General features: G+C 40.6%; 1 protein-coding gene across 2 annotated transcripts in view; it reads right to left on the bottom strand.

Annotated features, from left to right (window-relative positions):
- Positions 1-3,573: 3,573 nt before the first annotated feature.
- Positions 3,574-20,023, bottom strand: part of CLMP (CXADR like membrane protein) — an 84,278-nt gene continuing 67,828 nt past the window's right edge. For both annotated transcript variants that reach the window (XM_058544977.1, XM_058544976.1), the window contains exons 3-7: positions 7,315-7,516; positions 6,445-6,612; positions 5,853-5,975; positions 5,146-5,287; positions 3,574-4,301 (exon numbers count right to left, since the gene is read on the bottom strand). In XM_058544977.1, the coding sequence (XP_058400960.1) occupies positions 4,001-4,301; positions 5,146-5,287; positions 5,853-5,975; positions 6,445-6,612; positions 7,315-7,516 (936 nt within the window). In that variant the 3' untranslated portion in view covers positions 3,574-4,000. The remainder of the gene's footprint in view (positions 4,302-5,145; positions 5,288-5,852; positions 5,976-6,444; positions 6,613-7,314; positions 7,517-20,023) is intronic.

Below are 20,023 nucleotides of genomic sequence, written 5' to 3'. Positions count from 1 at the left end.
ATCTCATTTAACCATCAGAACAATTCTCTGAGATATACCTCGTTCATCTCTGGGTTAGGGGAAAAATGAGGTTCGGAGACGTAATTTGTGGGAAGATAAACAGCTGGCTGAACTGCAGTCGAACCTAGCTCTTTTGATTCCAGATTTTTTGGTCTTTTTTATTAGTTACACTATAGTGTAATTTCCTTTCTAGAAACACATGTAACTCCAACTTCAGGAAGAGAAAAGTGTACTGTGGGAGGCTCCTTTCAATTTTCCTTCGTATCTGGAAAATCTTTTCCCATTCAACTTATCAAATACAATCACCCTACATTTTGCAGCTTTTGTAACTAACCTTTGAACTACCTACAACATTTTAACCATTGAACCAGTGGAAAATAGAACTGGGGCCCAAATCCACAGGTTTGGGGTATCCCACCTAATAGCAGTGATTAAAGAAAGCGGAACAGGCAACTTCTGTTTCTGTTCACTCTCAAAGTGTGTTCTAGGACTCAGACTGTGCTCTTATTAAATAGAATGAGTCAGTTTATATGTTTGAAGTTCAGAATGGGATGAATATCCTGTCTCCACCTCTTTAAATGAACAGGGTTTCAAACACATTCAGGATGAAAAATTAAAGTCTGGGTGCATGGGACTGCAGTGGAGGAGTCTGAGGCTTAGAGTTTCTGGGGAATAGGGTCATGAGTAACATTTTTTAGTGCTTGTCACATGCCAAGCACTGTCCTAAGTACTTTGCATAAATTACCCCATTTAATTCTGTGAAGTGTTTATTTGGGATTTATTTGGATCTCTTAGTGTTTACTTTTCTGTTGCTACTTCATCTTGGCATGCAATACTTGCTTAGTAAATATTGTTATTTTGATCAAGTCCTTAAGGGCAGGAACTCTATCATGAACTAGATCATCATTTGCTATCTCCAATGCTACTTAGCATCTTGCCTTGTGAGAAGAAAGTACTTGGTATATTTGTGACTGAAATCAATAAATAATAGATTATACTCAGTCTGAGTTGTGTTCTTCACTTGGCAGCAAGCTAATAAACCAATGTCCGGTGCAGGTTATATGAGCTTCAGCCTCTCCTACAGTATCACCTTTACTTATTTTTTAATTGCTGATACAGATGCATCTGTAATAAATATTTGGTTTTTGTGATCAAACAGTCCCAATTACAAGGCAACTTAGAAGTTAAAATTGAAATATAAACAGCTTAACACCAAAAATGAAGCAAAATTAGGTCTTTATGCAACAGCAATTCTGAAATTATTTTTATACAGTGTAACAAGAAAGGCATCAACTTCATTATTTTACAATTTTAAGTTTGGTTTATATATTTTATTGAAATGGTTATTCTCTAAACATCCACATCATTCCATCTGTATTTTCTTCCTATAAACATTTTTTCTTCCATCATTTAGTTATCTTATCCCTTTTGTTTGTTTCATATTAAAGAATCAAACTTATTTGATTTGCAAGTTAATGGAATATGATTTGAAACCATTGGTGGCCCAAACTTTATCTTGAGCCCTGAACCTGTCATATCTGAACCTGAAAGCCTGACTCGAAGAGAAGTGCGCTCTCATTGCTAAGACTTTAGCACCTCAGATCTTCAATTCCTAGAATTTCTCAGATTTTAGGTAGTAATCTGTTTTGTGACTTTTTTGTAGATTTCCAATGTGAATAGATTTCCAAATAATCTGGATATTCAACTGGTATTTTAGTTTTCTAATAACTAACATGTTTAAATATCTAAACCTCCTTTTCATGCAAAGTGAACTGTTTCCTGCTTGCAAAGCATAGGCAGGAAACCTTAGATTCAATGGTAGTAAAGAATGGTAAGAGCAAATTGCTAGTGACGGGACAGCTGCAGCCTCCATAGTGTACTTGTTTGGCTCAGGTACTCTAGGAATGAGAATTCTCAGAATTACATAGAAGTGATACGTTGCCTGGATACCACACTATCAGAGGAATAAAAAACTAGAGTAAGGGGTTTTATATCGTATGATGAGGCAGTTGGTATAAGAAGCATTCCAAATATGCCAGCTCTCTTAAATTGAACTAAATTACTTCCTTAATGTCGCTTATTTTCCACCTTTTTTTTTAGAGGAAGACAAAACTCAGATGAAAACTTTCACCCAAGGATAAATCTCTGTTTCTTAAAGGACTTTTAGAAGGAAATGCATTTGCACTATTGAGGGCAGTATTGTGAGAATTAAATGTAGAAATGGAAAACTAGAGAAATGGGGCAAAATTCCAGATCAGCCATTTCCCTTTAAGCATCTGATTTCTATTTTAGAAACAATGCTTTCATCATCATATTCAGCATTACTTTTTCTTTCCTATAGCCTGCTGCCCCTTTAATAATAATAAGTATTTTGCTCTCCCAGTGGTGGTCTGTTGACATTTGCACTAGGGTCCTTGAAGGGTTATTTCAGGTTTAGCATTCTTGCCATAGGATGCATTTGACTAGCACAGTAGTCAAAACTATTAAGAAGGCAAGTTATTGGAGGCTGCCGTTTTCTTTTTATTTCTCAGACACCTTTCTTCTCCCGTGAATCACCTCTTCCGAGAGCTATCCTGGTGAATCATTTCTGCTGATTCTTTCCAAGGTGCAGATAATTAAAATGCTAGTGGGCATTAACCCAGCCCTCTTCAGCCACCCACTAGTTATCCTCACCATCTCTTCCCTAAGTGTTAATTCCCTTTCCTTCCAGCCCAGAGCTAGGCTGCCTTAGAGGCTAAGCTGGGAAAATACCAAATTTCTCCGTGCCTCACCCTCTCAGGTGGGTATGATTATGACATATGATGCCATTAGGAAACGTTGGCAGTCCTGATCTTTTTGATAATTTAAGGCCTAGAATCATCAAAAGTGCCGGGTTTACATCCTTCTACGATGAAAAAAATGGGGGAAGCTCCAAATTTGTGCAATACTAAACTTCCTTATACCACTCATTGACATATTAAGAGAAAACTGATCTAATCTCCCCTTTTAGTCTAGTCAGTCTTGAAATTCTGATTTCATATGTTCTCAGAAAGAAGAGAATATAATGGTATGTCAGATGATCTTTCAGCATCTTTAAAAGATTTCTTTTCCTCTAGAAGACTTCTTTCTAAGGACATTGTTAAATGACATGTAGTGAATGTTTTCTTGCTCCAGAGATACCCAGCAGGAAAGTCCTTAGAGACATCTGATTTGAGGGAAAATCCACAATTATTCCAGTATATATTTCTGATATTTGTTAGTGAACCTCTGAACATCATTAAGATGGAAAGTTTTTCACAGTCCCTTGTCACACATTTTGGATTCCTTTTTTAGTTCTTTTATGGTTCAGTGTAAGTAGGAAGATTAGTAGTGGATAGAGTGGGAGAAAATCATTCTTCTCCATCTCCCAGTATTTCAACTTCTCTTGAAATTAATATTCAAACCTTATGGTAAATGAAGTCAAGTCAGAATAGAAGAGATATGTCTCCTTTTGGGAGTTTCTCAGAAGCGGTAAGCCCAGTACGTGGTGCAGATAGGTGTAATATGAGGCTGTGGGTTCTCCTTGACTCTGAATAATCACAGTAATCCAGTAGGTTTGCAGAAATGCATAGAAAATTTATGAACAACACCTTATTTCTTCTTGACAATGGTGAATCGAAGTATTGATACAAAACATCTCAGGTGAGAAGTTTTAAGTGTGTTCACTTCCCCTTTCCCCGGCCTTTCTCACCACAGGTCTTGGTCAACAAATGCACAGATTTGGACTTCTGCTTTCCCCCACTGTACTCTAAAGGCATGATGTGATGCCTTTTTGGAGATGATCGGCTTACATCCTTTTCCTTGTTTCGTGTCATATAAGGAAAGTGCTCATTTGAATCTGTCCCATGCAATGCTCACTGCTACTTAAATGACCTCTCATCTGGTTTGAGGGGGTTGTGTGCCTGGTGACTGCGCTTCAATAACTAGAAGAGTCCTAAGATCCTGACTCCTAGGAAAGCATGAGAGTCAAGTCCACTCTAATTCAGACAGTTTGGAAGGCTCTGCTCTGGTTGGGAATCATGCTGGGTGTGGTTTCTGCTTTGGTCAGGGTAGCATGGTGGACTTTCTTTGGTTCCAAACCTCTCACCTCTGGCCTCACTAGGCTGTATGCATGGGTGGCCAGCCCTGGCTGGGGTGCTGCTTCAGTTGACAATGTCCGCTGGCTGCGTGAGGCACTATTTGCTGTGGAGCGAGTGGAAGAAGAACCGGAGCGTGAGCTCCGAGAGCCTGAGGAAGAGGAACTAGGCTTCACGAGGCGAGCTTTCGGGGCTTCGGCATCTTCTCTGAGGAGAAAAAATAGCAAAGATAAATTTTAATACTGGCAGGACTGTATTGCTTCCACTATGGCTGCTTCCTTCTGAGGTTTCCTAATAAATTCCTCAAGCTGTAAAACCTCAGATAATACTATTGGAAGGCAGCCATTTAGGGAAATAGGGACTTTCCCATTTCTTGAGACTTAATGGTTGGCTTAGGCCAATGTATGTTTTCTTAGCCCAGAGGGCAACCCTGTTACTCTGGGAGAATACCAACTCACCATTGAGATGGTCTAGACAGCACTCTCCTTGATTTGGGGTTTGTCTACGGAAACCCTTTTGTGGCCCATAGGCTATGCCCAGTCTTTATTGTATGTACTTTATAAGTGCAAGTGAATCAGAAGTACTGTAAAGTTGATCTTTTAAGTCTCTGTGAGGATAGTTTCACAATGAAATCAAGGTAAACCAGACCTTCTATCCCTAGGCTGGAACTCCTTACCTACCAGAATAATCCTTTTTTTCTCTCTTTTTTTTTTTGGTATCCATTGTCAATCTTCCTCTTTTTGCTGAGGAAGATTAGCCCTGAGCTAACATCTGTGCCCCTCTTCCTCTATTTTGTATGTGGGATGCCGCCACAGCATGGCTTGATGAGCAGTGCATAGGTCCCACACCCGGGATCCAAACCTGCAAACCCTGGGCTGCCGAAGCAGAGCACACAAACTTAACCACTATGCCACCGGGCTGGCCCCAGAATAATCCTTTTAACAGATTGATGGTTAAGAGGAAACAGGACATTTATGTTGGCTGGTCATTATGGAGCTGGCCCTAGAAAGGAAGCCTAGTAGAAGAGGGGATTTTGGAGGGAGGTTTTTACCGAATTTCATTAGGTCTGTCTTCTTCCTCATATCTTTCTTTGTCTTTCTTTCGGATTAGCAGCCACACCAAGAGGAAAATCAGCAGGGCCCCAGCCACCATGCCTGTTACTGCTCCTGCAACCATGCCGATACTTTGTACATCTATTTTCTCAGAAACAAAAGCAGAAGTAAAACCAAACATAAGCTAGGAAATACATGAACTTAAAAAACATAAGCCCTGGACAGGATGAGTATTTTTCCAGGTCTTTATATCTAGCTTCCTGAGTTCTCTGTTTACCCTCTCTTGGTATATGATTATCCATCTTGATTTTGAAAAGTAACAGAATATGCCACCTCAAAATATGCCTCTTTGCTATTAGGATTATTTTAAGCTGAGTATTTTTGAAAAACAGACACAGAAGAAGTTCTGAAAACAGTGGAAGTAACCCTTTTGTAAGGGAAATTTACATTTATAAAGGAAATCTCCATTTGGTCCCTTCCTGGATGTAATAAATTTCTTTAGGGGACTGGTAGATTCACACATATATGTAAATATAGAGTTAGTTACAACTGTTGAATGGTCTTTGCAACTACTGAATTTATTTTAGTGATAGTCATGTCCTTCTGGAAATAAAGATTTTGACCTTGACCTTGCACTAACTCGTGATTAAAAATGTTTTACACTGAACCACAATGCAGAAACAAAACAAACCTTTTGGATACTTACACTGTACGGTCACTCGCACCACACAGCTTTCCTTCCCAGCCTCATTGCCTGCTGTGCACTGGTAGAGTCCAGAGGAGGACATAGTGAGATTCTGCAGCAGAACGCGTCCAGGGTTGTTGTAGTCTACACAAGCAGAAAGAATGACTGTAGTCCTCTTAGTGACATGGTCTATATTGTTTACTTTATTGCATCATTGACTTAAGATTCTTTAATAAAATTTGGTAAGGATGAGATGATAGAATAGATCCCTTTTTGGAATGTGGGAAGAAAGGTGAACATTCTTTTAAATTGTAGTGTATCCTCAAAAATTACAAAATATTGTGAACATTTAAGGGATACCAAACATGATAATTAGATAACAATGGATTTATATAATACATTTCTTCCTAATCTCTTTTACCACCTTTGAGTGCCATTTGAGGAAAGAAAAGATAGATTTTTCTGTCCCAGTTGACACATGAAAAATGGGAGTTCAAAGAAGTTCAGCAGTGTATTCAAGGTCACCTGGTGAGTTGGTGACAAAACCAAATTTAGAATTCATAGATAGAGTACTGTCCTCTTGACTCAATAGACTGGTAGAAAGATGACTTACCAATCCTAGATTTGGGAGGCAGATGTTCATCCTCTCCCTCCTTCTCTGGGATTCGCTGCCAGTAATATACAATGGGCTTTGTGCCAGAGGATGACTCACACTGCAAAGTCAGGTCACTTCCTTCCGTCAGCTCTCCTTCCATTTCACACTTGGGCTTTGATGGTCTCACTGGCAAAAAAAAACAAAGAAATATTCAAAGATCCCAAACACTAAATTCCATGGAAGAACTATGTCCTGTTAAATTGTTTCTCCAGCCATCCCTTATGGTCAACTTGTTGGGATTCAGTAGCCTTTTGCTACCTAGCCATGCTTTACATCACCCACAGAAACACACCCACCTCCATCCCCTGCACACATACACACCCAATTCCAGCTGCTTCCAGTGGTGCTGTTGTAATTTTCAGGGGCTGCCTCAGAAACCCCCTCATCACTTCCCAAAGAATAGACACTTTTTTAATTGGAAATTTTAGGAAAGTTGAAGGTGGTTTTACTAATACTGAAACAGGGATAGAAGTTCATTTACTTGGAAGCAATTAAGTAGAGCTTAGTAGCTCTTGCTGTCAAAAAACAAATGGATTTGAATCATATCTGAGAGATTTAAGTTAAATACAAGGATACCATTTAAATATTAGAGGATATTTAAATTTTGTAATAGGCTACCATGGAAAATTGTAATTATTTTTTCTTCTTTCATTATGGCTAAAATACAGAACATATACACTTCTTACCAGGGAACTGGACTAGGTGACATCTGAATATGTGATGCAAAGTATTGAACAGGAAGTTTTGTACCACCATGATGCATTTGGCTATCCCTTGCAGAGATCTTATTAATAAGATATAGGCATTTACCATGGCATTCCATCTTACCTAAGACTTTTAAGATGACGTAGCTCCACACATAGCGCCCTGAATTCTTCACTTTGCAGGTGTATCGGCCCTCATCACTGGGCTTCAGAGGCTCAATCTGCAGGGAAGCATCTCCTGCCAGGAAATTGGAAGCAAAGGCCACTCGGCCCTTGTGTTCCTCAGAAAAGTTATTGTAGACATGACGGCTGGAGTAAGTGATCACCTATGGGACAGACCAAGGCAGGGTCAAGCAGTGTGGCTCTCAGCCTTCCTCTCCTGCTGATGTCAAGATGAGTTAAGGAATACTCCTAATGGAACAAAGTAGTCAAGCCTGGGGCTGATTCTAAGGGTCTAAGAGACCTCTGTTCTAAATAAAGTTACAAGTACAATATGTTTGTCTAGGCCTTGCTTCTCCTTCTAGAAATTGTAGCATTTTAATTATAAAGTAGTAATTATTTCATTAAATGCTCAGAACCATTCCATTTTATAGGTAAGGAATTTTAAGTTTGAGTTACATGCTCAAGGTCACACAGCTAAGTCAAGGAAAGAAGGAAACGCACAATAAATGCACATAATGGTATCATGAGTTAACTCTGAGGAGAATTGAGAGAATAGAGGATAAGGATGGGGAGGAGACTCACCTTTCCCCTGCATACCCTTTCTAACTTTTGCATTTTCTACCACTTGCATGTGATCTGTTTAAAGTACACTACACTCTTTGTGCTAGGTGCTTGCTTTTACATCTCGTTTGTTTCTCACACAATTTTTCCAAGTAGTCATTATCCCCATTACACAGACAGGTAGCAGAACCAGGATTTGAACATATCTGTCTAAAGCCATCTAGTTCATTGTTCTGTATACCACAGTTATCTCTCTCCTGCTTCCTTTTCCCACCTACATTCATTTCACTGCTCATTAACTGCTCTTCCAGAAAGTCTGGAAATGAAGGAGAAAAAGTGAAACTAAAAAATCAATTTGTTTTGTTCTTAAAAAGTTTCGAGTCCAGCTGAAGGGATTGGAGGAGTTAAATAGTAGAAGTTAATACTTAAAATTCAAGTCTGATACTGAGGACTTCATTGTTTGGCTTTCCTTCTTGTTTGGCTTCCCTGCGGATTAGTAAGAGGAAACTGTGTCTTTTGCTTTCATAAAATACACGTGAGCTTCAGGTCTTTGTTTTCCCAGGTAGGGAGACTAATGTTTAGATTTCCCCAATGGAAAAAAAAATCTTAATTTTTACTGAATTTTCATCAGCCTGCACCACAACCTCTGTTCTTGAACCTTTCTCTGGTTCTTTTAGTCTGTTGTCTCATTCTTTGTCTCACTTCTCTTAGTCCATTGTCTCACTCCTGTTAGTCATGAAAACCATGCTAATCTAGTCCACCATGGCTTCAAGCTATATAACTCCAGTTTTGTCCTCCCTGCCACTTAGCAATCATATCTTAAACTCATTTGATTTAAATGTCAGCAAACATTTATGGAATGACTGCTTCCCATTGGGTCAGGAGGAGACTATTCAGATGGGTAAGACCCTTTGCTTGTCTTCAAGTAATTTATAATCTAATGGGATTAACAAGGAGAGAAGTATAAACATAGAAACAGGAATGATTAACTTGAAATAGTATCAGAGAAAATGTCCCAGAAAAGTTAGTGGCATTTGAGTTAGGCTTTGAAAGATGAGTAGACTAAGATGATAGAGGCAGGGAGAAGAGGGCTGGAGGGAGCATTCCAGATGCACAAAATGGCTCTAAAAAAAGGCATGCAAGCATATGGGAGTCTCCTGAGCACATTTCTGGCTGCAGCTGTTCCAAATTGTTTCACTCTGCTTAAGCCCTTAACCCTATCCTCAATCACATGATACTCTGCAACTCATCAAATGCTTTCCTGAAAAGATTTGAGGCCATCCAATAAAATGTCCATCAGTTCTCTCTCCACTATATCAAAACTCTTCAGTATCATCTAGTTTGCCCTTACCACCTCTCTGAGAAAAGTGTTTTCTCCTTTCTCTGCATATTTTTTTCTTCAGCAAGTATTTATGGAGCTCACATGCCAGGTACTGTGCCAGGTGCTGGAAAACAAGCAGGAATAAGACACAATTCCTACCCTGAGGACCTCATAGTCTTGTGGGGAAAAAAATGGGGGAGAAGCAAGTAAGAAAATTAAGGAAAATACAGTAATAATATAACTTAAAACATTTTCAGTATTTAATTTTGCCCCCTCATTTCAACCAACACCACTATTGTGATAATTCTCGTATCCTTATCTCTAGCCCCAACATATTTTTGAGCTCCAGTTTTATATTTCCAGGTGCATGGCTGCTGTATGTTGCTGTCCTCTCCAATCTACTCTACATAATAATGGAAGTTAATGCTAAGTTAATATTGATGTAAAACTCACATTAGCTCTTTTCCAGCTCAAAAACCTTTAATAGCTTCCCATCACCTCTGAATGATGACCAGATTCAGTCTGGGGTTCTCAAAATGACCTCTGCATTATCTTCCCGATCTCGTTTCCTATTTAGTCCACCTTACATACCTGGGTGCAATCAGATTACATTGTTTCTCTTTCTTTAATAGAGGTTGTGCTTTCTTTGTACTCATATGCCTTTGCCCACTGCATTTTCCCACTTAGAAACTCCCTTTTTTCCATCTCGCCACAAAAAGAATCCCTATTCATTCTTTCCAATCCAAAATCAATGTTGGGGCCAGCCCGTGGCTTAGTGGTTAAGTGTGCACACTCTGCTACTGGCGGCCCAGGTTCAGATCCCAGGCGCTCACCGACGCACTGCTTCTCTGGCCATGCGGAGGCCGCGTCCCACATACAGCAACTAGAAGGATGCGCAACTATGACATACAACTATCTGCTGGGTTTTGGTGGGGGGGGGGGGAAGGAGGAGGATTGGCAATAGATGTTAGCTCAGAGCCGGTCTTCCTTAGCAAAAAGAGGAGGATTAGCATGATTGTTAGCTCAGGGCTGATCTTCCTCACAAAAAAAAAAAAAATCAATGTTAACTCCATGAAACCTTCCTTTGTATGACACTTGGACTAAGAATAGTCTCTTCTCTTTCCTCTCATCCATAGCATTTCTTTGCATCATTTTTGTGAGGAGAAATTGTGACTGGGCAAATAGGTAGCTGTGTCCCCTTTCTATAATGCTGGGCATTGTCCAGGAGATCCTTTGGGCATTCTAATTTTATTTGTTTCTTGCCCTTGATTGTCTTTGGCTAGGCTATTTTGCAATTCTGCAGTCCTTTATTCAATAAACATTTACTGAAAACATACTCTGTGCTTGGCGCTGTGCTAGAGAGGATAACAGTACAAAGAAATGAGGTTTTCTGTGTTTTTTTTTTTCTGAGGAAGATTCGCCCTGAGCCTACATCTGTTGCCAGTCTTCCTTTTTGCTTGAGGAAGAGTCACCCTAAGCTAACATCTGTTGCCAATCTTTCTCTGTTTTATATGTGGGCCGCTGCCACAGCATGGCCACTGACGAGTGGTATAGGACCATGCCTGGGAACTGAACCTGGGCCACTGAAGTGGAGCGTGCCAAACTTAACAACTAGGCCACTGGGGCTGGCCCAAGAAATGAGTTAAAGTGTCGTTGGGGACCAGGACATGCCACCCCAGAATCTGCCACTTTGCATGTGCATAAGAATTAATTTCATCTGAAGGCATATGAGCTCCTGAAATCCCTTATCTGCCTAAAAGCAGAGCCTCCCAGAAGACTTTAAGTGTCATAAATTCCCTCTCCTGGAATAACTCTAATATTCTCTTCTGGGAGACCAGAAATCGGCACCACACCCAGATAGACATTGTCACAAACTAGCATGTCTCGCATCTGTTCTAAAGGCCCATTTACCTTTCCAAAAAGTCATTTGCTTTCCCATGAGTGCCCGTTCTCCCTCTCCCTTTCCCCAACTAAGTTAGGTACATAAGCCTAAATCCTAACTACCCCTTTGAGTTACTCATCATTGCGTACTCCCATGTGTTATGTACACAATGCATGCCTTAATAAACTTCTGTTTGTTTTTCTCTTGTTAATCTATCTTTGTCAATCTAATTTACAGTGCCCCAGCCTGAGAACCTAGGAGAGTAGAGGGAAAAAGATATTTTTTTCCTCCTCTATAGTTTTAAAAGACAACTTTTTTAAAAAAAAGGTAAAATGATGACTTTCATATACATAGAAAAGAAACATGTGTCACAGATTTTATTTAACTCACTAATTAATGATGGAACTAGAAAGATATTACAACAGGGTCAAATAAGAATTGGACTACAAAGATTTATATTCTTTGGACAAAATTCATTTGCATCTCTAAGGATAGGAAACATGGGCATCACCATCAGCATTCTACAAGTTAACTTCTATTTCTGTGGAAATTAATACATGAGGAAAATTAGACTGTAATTCATCTCCAGAAAACTTGGACTCTAAGCGTGAAGATGATGTTCAGGAGGCACCTCCCTATGGTATTTGTGCGGGGTAGGGGCAAGTTTTCAGCCTAGGGTAGGGAGAGATCCTCTACTAGTACGATAATGAGGGGAATTAGATCTCTTGAAGGTTATGTCCCCTGTCCCCACTGGTCTACTGTCTCCTCCCTTAGCATGTGGTCTCCTGGTTCAACTCACTGAGTCTCTGTGTTAGAGTCCTTGAAGGGCTACTGGGAAGAGTCCTGGGGGAGAGTGTTTCTTTCTGGCTGGGATGGGGGTGGAGGGGGCTGGGAGTAGCTTTACCAGGACAGCATCATCAGGCTGCTCCTGAAGGCTAAGGTGAACTTTTCAAAGACTTTTGTCAGCAAATTGGTAAGCATGACCAATTAGAGAATATTTAGGAGACAGAAGAGTGGGCAAGAGGAAGAGGAGTTGTCATCCAGAGGTAAGGCTGGAAATGTGAGCAAAGGCTGGACTTGAATGTTAAGCTAAAGAGATCCAAGATGATAGTTGTTTTACCCTAGATGGTGGTATTTTACTCTGAGTTCTCATTTTTGTGTTGAGATATCCACTATTTGGGTAGCTTCATTTTCCCTTCTCTTTTCTTGGTCTCTGTATTCATGCTCTCATTGATCTAATCCAGTCTCATGGCTTTAAATACCGTCCACATGCTTATAATTCCCAAATGTATATTTCCAGCCCAGGCCTCACCCCTGAACGTTAGACTCATATATATGTAACTGCTTACTCAACACCTTCTTTGTGTGTCTAATAGGTGTCTGAACTGTGGTAAGTCCAAAAGTAAACCTCTGATTCTTCTCCTCGCCCTACACACTCTGACTCCAAACCTGCCCTGTCTAGTCTTCCCCCTCTCAGTTGATAGCAATTCTCTGGTTTCACAGGCTTGTGCCAAAAACCTGGGAGTAGTCCTTGACTCCTCTCTTTTTCTCATACCACAAGTATACATTTAAATAAGGTGGTCAGTCTATTGGGAAATCCAGTTGGTTCTGTATTCTCTGAATGTATTTTATTCAGAATCTGATCACTTCCACTGCTACCATCCTGGAGGCAGCACATCTCTCGCCTGGATCTTTACTACAATAGCCCCTTGACTGGTTTTTCTGTTTCCACTCTTGGCCTCCTACAGCCTGTTCTCAAAACATAAATCAGTCATGATACTCTTCTGCTCAGAACGCTCTAATAGACCCCAATATCCTTCAGAGTAAAAGCCATCATCTTTACAATGGACCATGAGGCCCTACATGATCTGCCCCCTCCGCCTGACCTCATCTACTGTTCTGGCTCACTCCAGCTACCTGGCCTCTTTGCTGTTCCTCAAACATGCCAGGCACCCTTCTACCTTAGGGCCTTTGCTTTGGCTCTTTCCTTGGCCTAGAACTCTCCTTCCCTTAGATAGCTCTAAGGCTGGTTCCACATCTCCTTCAAGCGTTTGCTCTAATGTCACCTTCTAGTGAGGTCTACCTTGACTACCTTATTTAGATTGCAATCTGTTCCCTGGCCCACCATCCCCCTTCCCTGCTCTGTTATTTTCATAGTATTTCATGCTGTCAAATGTACTATATAATGTTTTTCTATGTCTGTTTTCCACCACTAGAATATATGCTCCTCAAGGGCTGGGATTTTTACATGTTGAGTTCATTGGTATCTCCCAAGCACCTACAACAGGTGCTGGCACATGGTGGAGGCTCAGAATTTGTTGAATAAATGATGTCATCTTGGATCTATTTAGTGTAACATTCAAGTCCAACCTTTGCTCACATTTCCAGCCTTACCTCTGATGACAACTCCTCTTCCTCCTATACTCTCTTCTGTAGAGCCTCAGTGAGTTGAGCTCAGTGAACTGTCAGTGAGACCACATGCTAAGGGAGGAGGCAGTAGAGGAGTGGGGGCAGAGGGAACAGCCTTCAAGAGATCTAATTCCCTTCATTATCATACCAATAGAGGATCTCTCCCTACCTGAGCCTGAAAACTTGCCCCTGTCCCCCCATACTCCATAGGGAGGTGCCTCCTGAACATCATCTTTATGCTAAGGAATATTCTGGAAAGTACAGGAAATGCATGATTTCAGTCAAATGTCCAGTGTTTATTCCCAGACAGATGTTTTGTCTTGAATTTCTACATTCTTTTCAATAGAAGCTGTAAGTTATGGGGGGAAGGGACAGAGGGAAGGAAAGGGATTTAGCTCTAGGAATCTTGGGTTCAGATCCTAGCTCTGAAATCCATCTTGGGCAAGGGTCTTCACCTTTTAAAGTCTAAAAGGTTTAAAGTCCAAGTTTTCTGGAGATGAATTAAGGTCTAATTTTCCTCAAATATTAAAGGAAAATTACTATAACAATTCTTATCCTACTAACTTCATAGGCTTGCAGTAAGTATTTTAAGAGACACTGCCTGTGAAAGGGCATTGTTCCTTCACTCAGTGACCATTTAGCGACAATTTTGTGCCAAGCACAGTGCTTGGCTCTGGGCTAAGAAATGTAAATTAGATGTAGAAATGAAAGTCCATCAACAAAATGCAATACATTCAGTCAGGGATTTTTGTTTCTATTTAACAAACATTTATATGGTATTTATTTTGTGCTAGGCACTGTTCTAAATGCTTTACAAATATTAACTCCTTGCATTCGAGAAAAAAATGGCAGCATGATGCAGTGAAAAGTTTAAGACAATTAAGGAGATTAAGGAAATTAGTCTCTCCAATAAACTGCTTAGATTTAAGGCCATTCTTTTGTTTCATAAATATTTGTAGAGTGCCTTCTATGAGGTGGGTGCATATATCTTAAACTGGGGTAGCTGCAGTGTAATCCTGCTGGAATGGGGGAGTTCTTTTGGGCCCTCCGGTATTCACTGATTAATAACTGCATTTCCCATTGAGGCTGGACACCCCAGGGAGGAGTTCTTGAGCCAGGGAGAGGTTCCTATCTTATTCTGATCCCTTAAAATGCAACCAACCTCATTTGCCAGGCTGTGGCCGGCATCATTTCTGAGTAATTTCTTAGTTCCACCTCATTGCTTTTTGTTTTTCTCCCAATCAGATAAAACCTATGAACTCTGACCCAGAAAAAAGGTACATAACATAATAATCCAGAGCATTCCTAGCATTAAAGTAAAGCCTTGTGCTTCAGACTCAGACCAGGAAGAACTAGGATCACAGCCCTTCTCCCCACATGGTACTTGTTTGTTTTAAATGTTTGCAGGGCGTTGTTGGCCCCACATCCTGTTGCACTTCATAAGAAGGATATGTTTCGGGGCCGGCCCCAGGGCTTAGTGGTTAAGTGCGCACACTCCGCTGCTGGCGGCCCGGGTTCAGATCCTCGGTGCGCACCGACGCACCGCTTCTCCGGCCATGCTGAGGCCGCGTCCCACGTACAGCAACTAGAAGGACGTGCGACTATGACATACAACTATCTACTGAGGCTTTGGGGGAAAAAATAAATAAATAAATAAAATTATTAAAAAAAGGATATGTTTCTTGTGGGGTGGAAGGAGCTGCCATAGAAATGCCAAGCTGGTGGGACAACCGGGAGAGGAGGAAATACATTAGCAACAGGAAAAACTGGAAGCTTTAGAGCTTATCTCCACTCTAAGGCTGAAAGTAGAGGGCTGATTTTGGAGATAGGACAAGTAAGCTTGGAACACTTAATAGGCATTCAATTAATGTTGTTTTCTTTTTTTCTTTCTGTGTTTTTTGGTGAGGAAGATTGTCCCTGAGCTAACATCTATGCCCATCTTCCTCTATTTTGTATGTGGGACGCCACCACAGCATGGCTTGAGAGCACTATGTAGGTCCGCACCCGGGATCCAAACCTGGGAACCCAGGGCCACTGAAACAGAGTGCGCGAATTTAACCACTGTGCCACCAGGCTGGCCCCTAACGTTATTTCCCTTCTTTCTGATTTTTCTGTATTTTCCCCAGGTGTATAGTCACCTATAAGGAAGTCAGTTTGTGCTTCTTTGGAAGAATGAAGAGATTCTAAACCTAAAAATCAGTAAAGACCTGGGTAATTTTTAGGAACTTTTGGGGTTTTCAGGCTTTCAGACGTTGGTGACCCTTTTTGGTCTGGGGGATTTCTTTCTTGTTCATGTTAATATTTGGACTGACATTTGGAAATACCTTTGTCTTGAAAGGTACATTTGACTTTAGAGAGCCTTAGTAGGTGTGGACCAGAGTAGAATCTGGCTGCTTTGGACAGCTGGAAGTACACTACTGTAGGAGTTTTCAAACTTTTTTGAGCAGATTCATAGTAAGAAATACATTTTTCTTCCTGACCCAGCACACACACAGCATACACATATATAACTGAAACATAAGTTTCATGAAAGAGTGTATGTGCAATACACTCTGATATTTTCTAGTCTATGTTAAAACGAAATGAAACAAAAACAAAATGTCTGGTCGCTTAGGATCCACTACTAAGTCCTAATTTTTAAAAATGCTGCACCAGGGCACAGTGATTGAGAGAGCTGGCTGGGAAATCCACTTTTATTAGGCTGATTCTGGGTTCAAGAAAGCCTCTAAGGTTTCCAAAATTGTTCAGCCCAGTACCCCAAGAATATTAATCAGTCCCTACATTTGTATAGTAAAAATCTCCTTGGCTAAAAGCCTCCATCTGGTTTCCCATCACCTGTGCACACTGTGGACTAAAACTTGGCCCTCTGAATGTGGCACCTAAGGCCACTGCAGCCTGGACCATGCCTCATCTTTGGCCCTTGCCCTCACATCTCTGAATAGCCTAGTCCCCAAACTCGATGTCCCTTGATTCTGAACAAATAATGTCTTCTGATGTGTCTTTGTCTTTGATCATGCAGTCTTCTTCTGAAATGCCTCTCCCTCTTTCCTTTTTGCCTAAACAACACTGACACTGGCCTCAAGATCAAGTTCAAGTGCACCTTCAGTGTATACAGCCTTTCCTGGCTCCCCAGTTAGAATCATGGACTCCCTCCTGCGAGCTTCAGCCTAAGGGCACATCTCTACCATAGCACTTGAGTACATTCAGGAAGGGCTGACTCGTTTGCTTGTCTCTCCCCCAATCCTGTCCCAATACTTAATGAAGAAAAAAGGGATAACTAAGATAAATGTTTAACATCTTTGGAAAGCAGACATTATACAACTCCAAAATAATCTTAATATAATTAAATAACCATTACTTAATATGAGAATTTCACACACACTTCTGACATGGATTCGGGCTCATTTCCATCCTTGCAATTTGGCTGTTTTTTTCAGACATACATTGAATCTGAGATGCTTGTGTGTCTCTTTGTTTTATTTTGTTTTTAATCTCAGAAATGTAGTGCTGAGACTAAGCCGTTGATGGGGTGTGATGGGAGAACAATGAACATAAATTCTTTTGCAAACAAATAGGATATTAAATATATGAATTGCAGCTGCTGTAGGGCTGTTTGTCTTATGACATTCCTGATGGACCTGTTCCAGATGCAGTTTTAGCAAGAGGAGGCAGGACAATTTGTTAGGCCTCGGTATGGAACAGATAGATCAGCTCAACTTTCTGGCAATTGCTTTGCTGTGCCATATCCTGTGTAGCAATTGTGAAACTGCTTTGAAGGAGATGGGTGTAGGCCCCTCTCTCTATGTTTTAGATCAGGATTTTTTCTTGGTCAAAGCCAAAGAGAAAGGGGAAAAGGTGAAGGGAGGGCCAAGAGGCTTGTCATGGGAATTGGAACATCTCTGTCCTAATTTCTCCATCTGGAAATAGAGGGGAAAGGTTTCTGTGGTGTGTTCCTGACTGACCTTGGAGGAGGTGATCACTCTTACTTTGGAAAGTCTAGTGTGTTTCCATCCCTAGAACCACGAGGAAAGCTCCAATGTTCTAGTGGCCATGCTATCTAGGCTGAAGTTCAGGTATTCCTGAGACTGCCTACCCACTCCCAAATGTTTCCTGCATATCTGAGCATCCTACACAAAAGGATGAAAACATTTTCTCCTCAGATCGAAATGCAAAGCTAAACTTGGGATCTAGGTCACTGGTTAGCCTACTTTAAGCACTGCATCCATTCCAGCCCTTTCAGTCACCCTCACTCTCATTCGCAACACCCTGGCAATTAAAAACCTTTGGCAACTTTACCCACTAAATTTTTATTATCCCTTCTTGGTATCCTACTGTCTGTGAGTGTAGTTTAAGCCCTTATTGTATAGCCTGAAATTATTCAACTGGTCCTGCTGCTACTCAAGTCCCCCTTCAATCAGTGTGCTACACAGTGCCAGAGCGATTGCTCTAAAATGCAAATATGTCCCTTTCACTCTTAAAATCCGTTAAGAACTCCATAACATTACAGGAAACATTCTAATCACCCTAGTGTGGCATGCAAGACTTTCCATGTTCTGGTTCTGCAACCTCGCAGGCTCACATTTTGCCCTCCACCTATTACTAGCTGCTTATGATCTCCCAGAATTTTCCAGCCTTTGTTTCTGTGCTCTTGTGATTTCCTCAGGGCAGTGCCTTCCATCAACACTCAGATCAGCTGTGCCTTCTTATAGGAAGCTGTCCTTGACCTCTCCCCTCCTCCAACTACTCTTGGCCAATGGCTCCTCCTTTGTATTCATCTAGAACACTCTGCTTATCACTATCATGATATTTGTCACTTAGTTCTTAGTTCTCTTTAGGAATTTATCTTTTCACCATAGGGCGTGTGTATAGTGGGAATCCAAGAAATAGTTATTAAATTTAACTAAATTGATTTTGATCTTTTAGAACTTCCAATAGTGTCAAGCTTTTTCCTGCATCAAGGTCTTTGCATAATTAGTTCTGCCTGGAATAATCTTCTCCCCACATTCTCCTTATTTCCTACATAGCACATACTACAATTTCAAAATATTTATGAAGGTAATATAACTAGTGGTTAACAGCCCAGGCACTGATATCAGATTGCCTAATTTCAAAATGCAAAATGGGTAATCTTAAGCAATTTTCTCACTTTGTGTGTGTATATGTACATGCCTCAGTTCCTTATTTGTAAAATGGGGCTAATAATCCTGGTTATGAGGATTAAGTTAAATAAGATAATATGTGCTAAACAGACTTGTGCCTGGCATGTAGCTAACAGTTATTGCTCTCTACTTTTTCTTTTTGTGAGGAAGATCAGCCCTGAGCTAACATCCATGCCAATCCTCCTCTTTTTACTGAGGAAAACTGGCCCTGGGCTAACATCTGTGCCCATCTTCCTCTACTTTATATGGGACGCAGCCACAGCACTGCCTGACAAGCAGTGCATCGCTGCGCGCCCGGGATCCGAACCCCGGGCCGCCAACAGCGGAGCGCGAGCACTTAACTGCTACGCCATGGGGCCGGCCCCTATTGCTCTCTACTTTTAAAACATTTAAAAAATTTTTTGAATGTCATTTCACTGTAAACTCCAAGAAGGCAGGGGCTCTGATATTGTCTTCACTATTGTATCCCGGTGCCTAGCATGGCATACAGTAAGTGCAAAATAAATTCGTGTGACTAAATAAATAAATCTGAATGACTGAATAAATGATGACCCTTACTTTAAAGTATTAACTGAAGATAAGTAGGGAACTGTGACTGCTTATCAGAGTGTTCAGAAGCCATACCAGTCACCTTCTTTAATCAACAATTAACTTCCTAACTCTTGTATTCACTTGGCTACATAACCAAGCAACTCTTTTTTTCTTTAGTTTAAATGAAAACACTGGGGTGAAAGATGAGTGGAGTCATTCTTGGCTTTTCATTAACAGAACATGGGCTCTTATTTACTTCATTCAGAACTGAGAGTATCATGTCTAGGACTGACTAAGAAGTTGTTGGAATAAATATGCTCAGGTTAAGGTGACCTTGTTCTACAGAGAACAGAGAGAGTCTTAGGATGACGTACTATGAGAACAAAATGACAAACAGTATCAAAATAACAAGGCAATGTAGGCAGTTATTTAAGCAGGTTAACCTCCAAAATGATCCTGAAATTTATTTTCAGTGAAAACCTTAGCTTCCTCCAGCACAAACCATCTTATAAAATCAGTGGTATAGACAGAGGAGAGGAAAGGAGAACTTTTCACTTTTTAGTAGGGAAAGAAGTAAAGCTCTGAAAAAGAAGGAAAGTCTAAAGTCAGCTTCCCTAAGTTATAGATTTTTTAAAATCACAAAACTTTGAACAAAAAGTTAAAAAAAAAATAAGTCAGTGGGTAAAGGGAGTGAAAATACTTATGCTAGAAAACGTGCGTTGAAGAAAGTTACAGTGGCTGAAAGCAGCCAAGGCAGAAAAGATGATAACCGTAGATTACTTAGTTCTCACTCTCTAATAAAGGCCAG

The sequence above is a fragment of the Diceros bicornis genome, chromosome 7 (assembly GCF_020826845.1).
Source record: "Diceros bicornis minor isolate mBicDic1 chromosome 7, mDicBic1.mat.cur, whole genome shotgun sequence".
NCBI classification, from domain to species: domain Eukaryota; kingdom Metazoa; phylum Chordata; class Mammalia; order Perissodactyla; family Rhinocerotidae; genus Diceros; species Diceros bicornis.
This window is presented reverse-complemented; position numbering and strand designations above follow the sequence as displayed.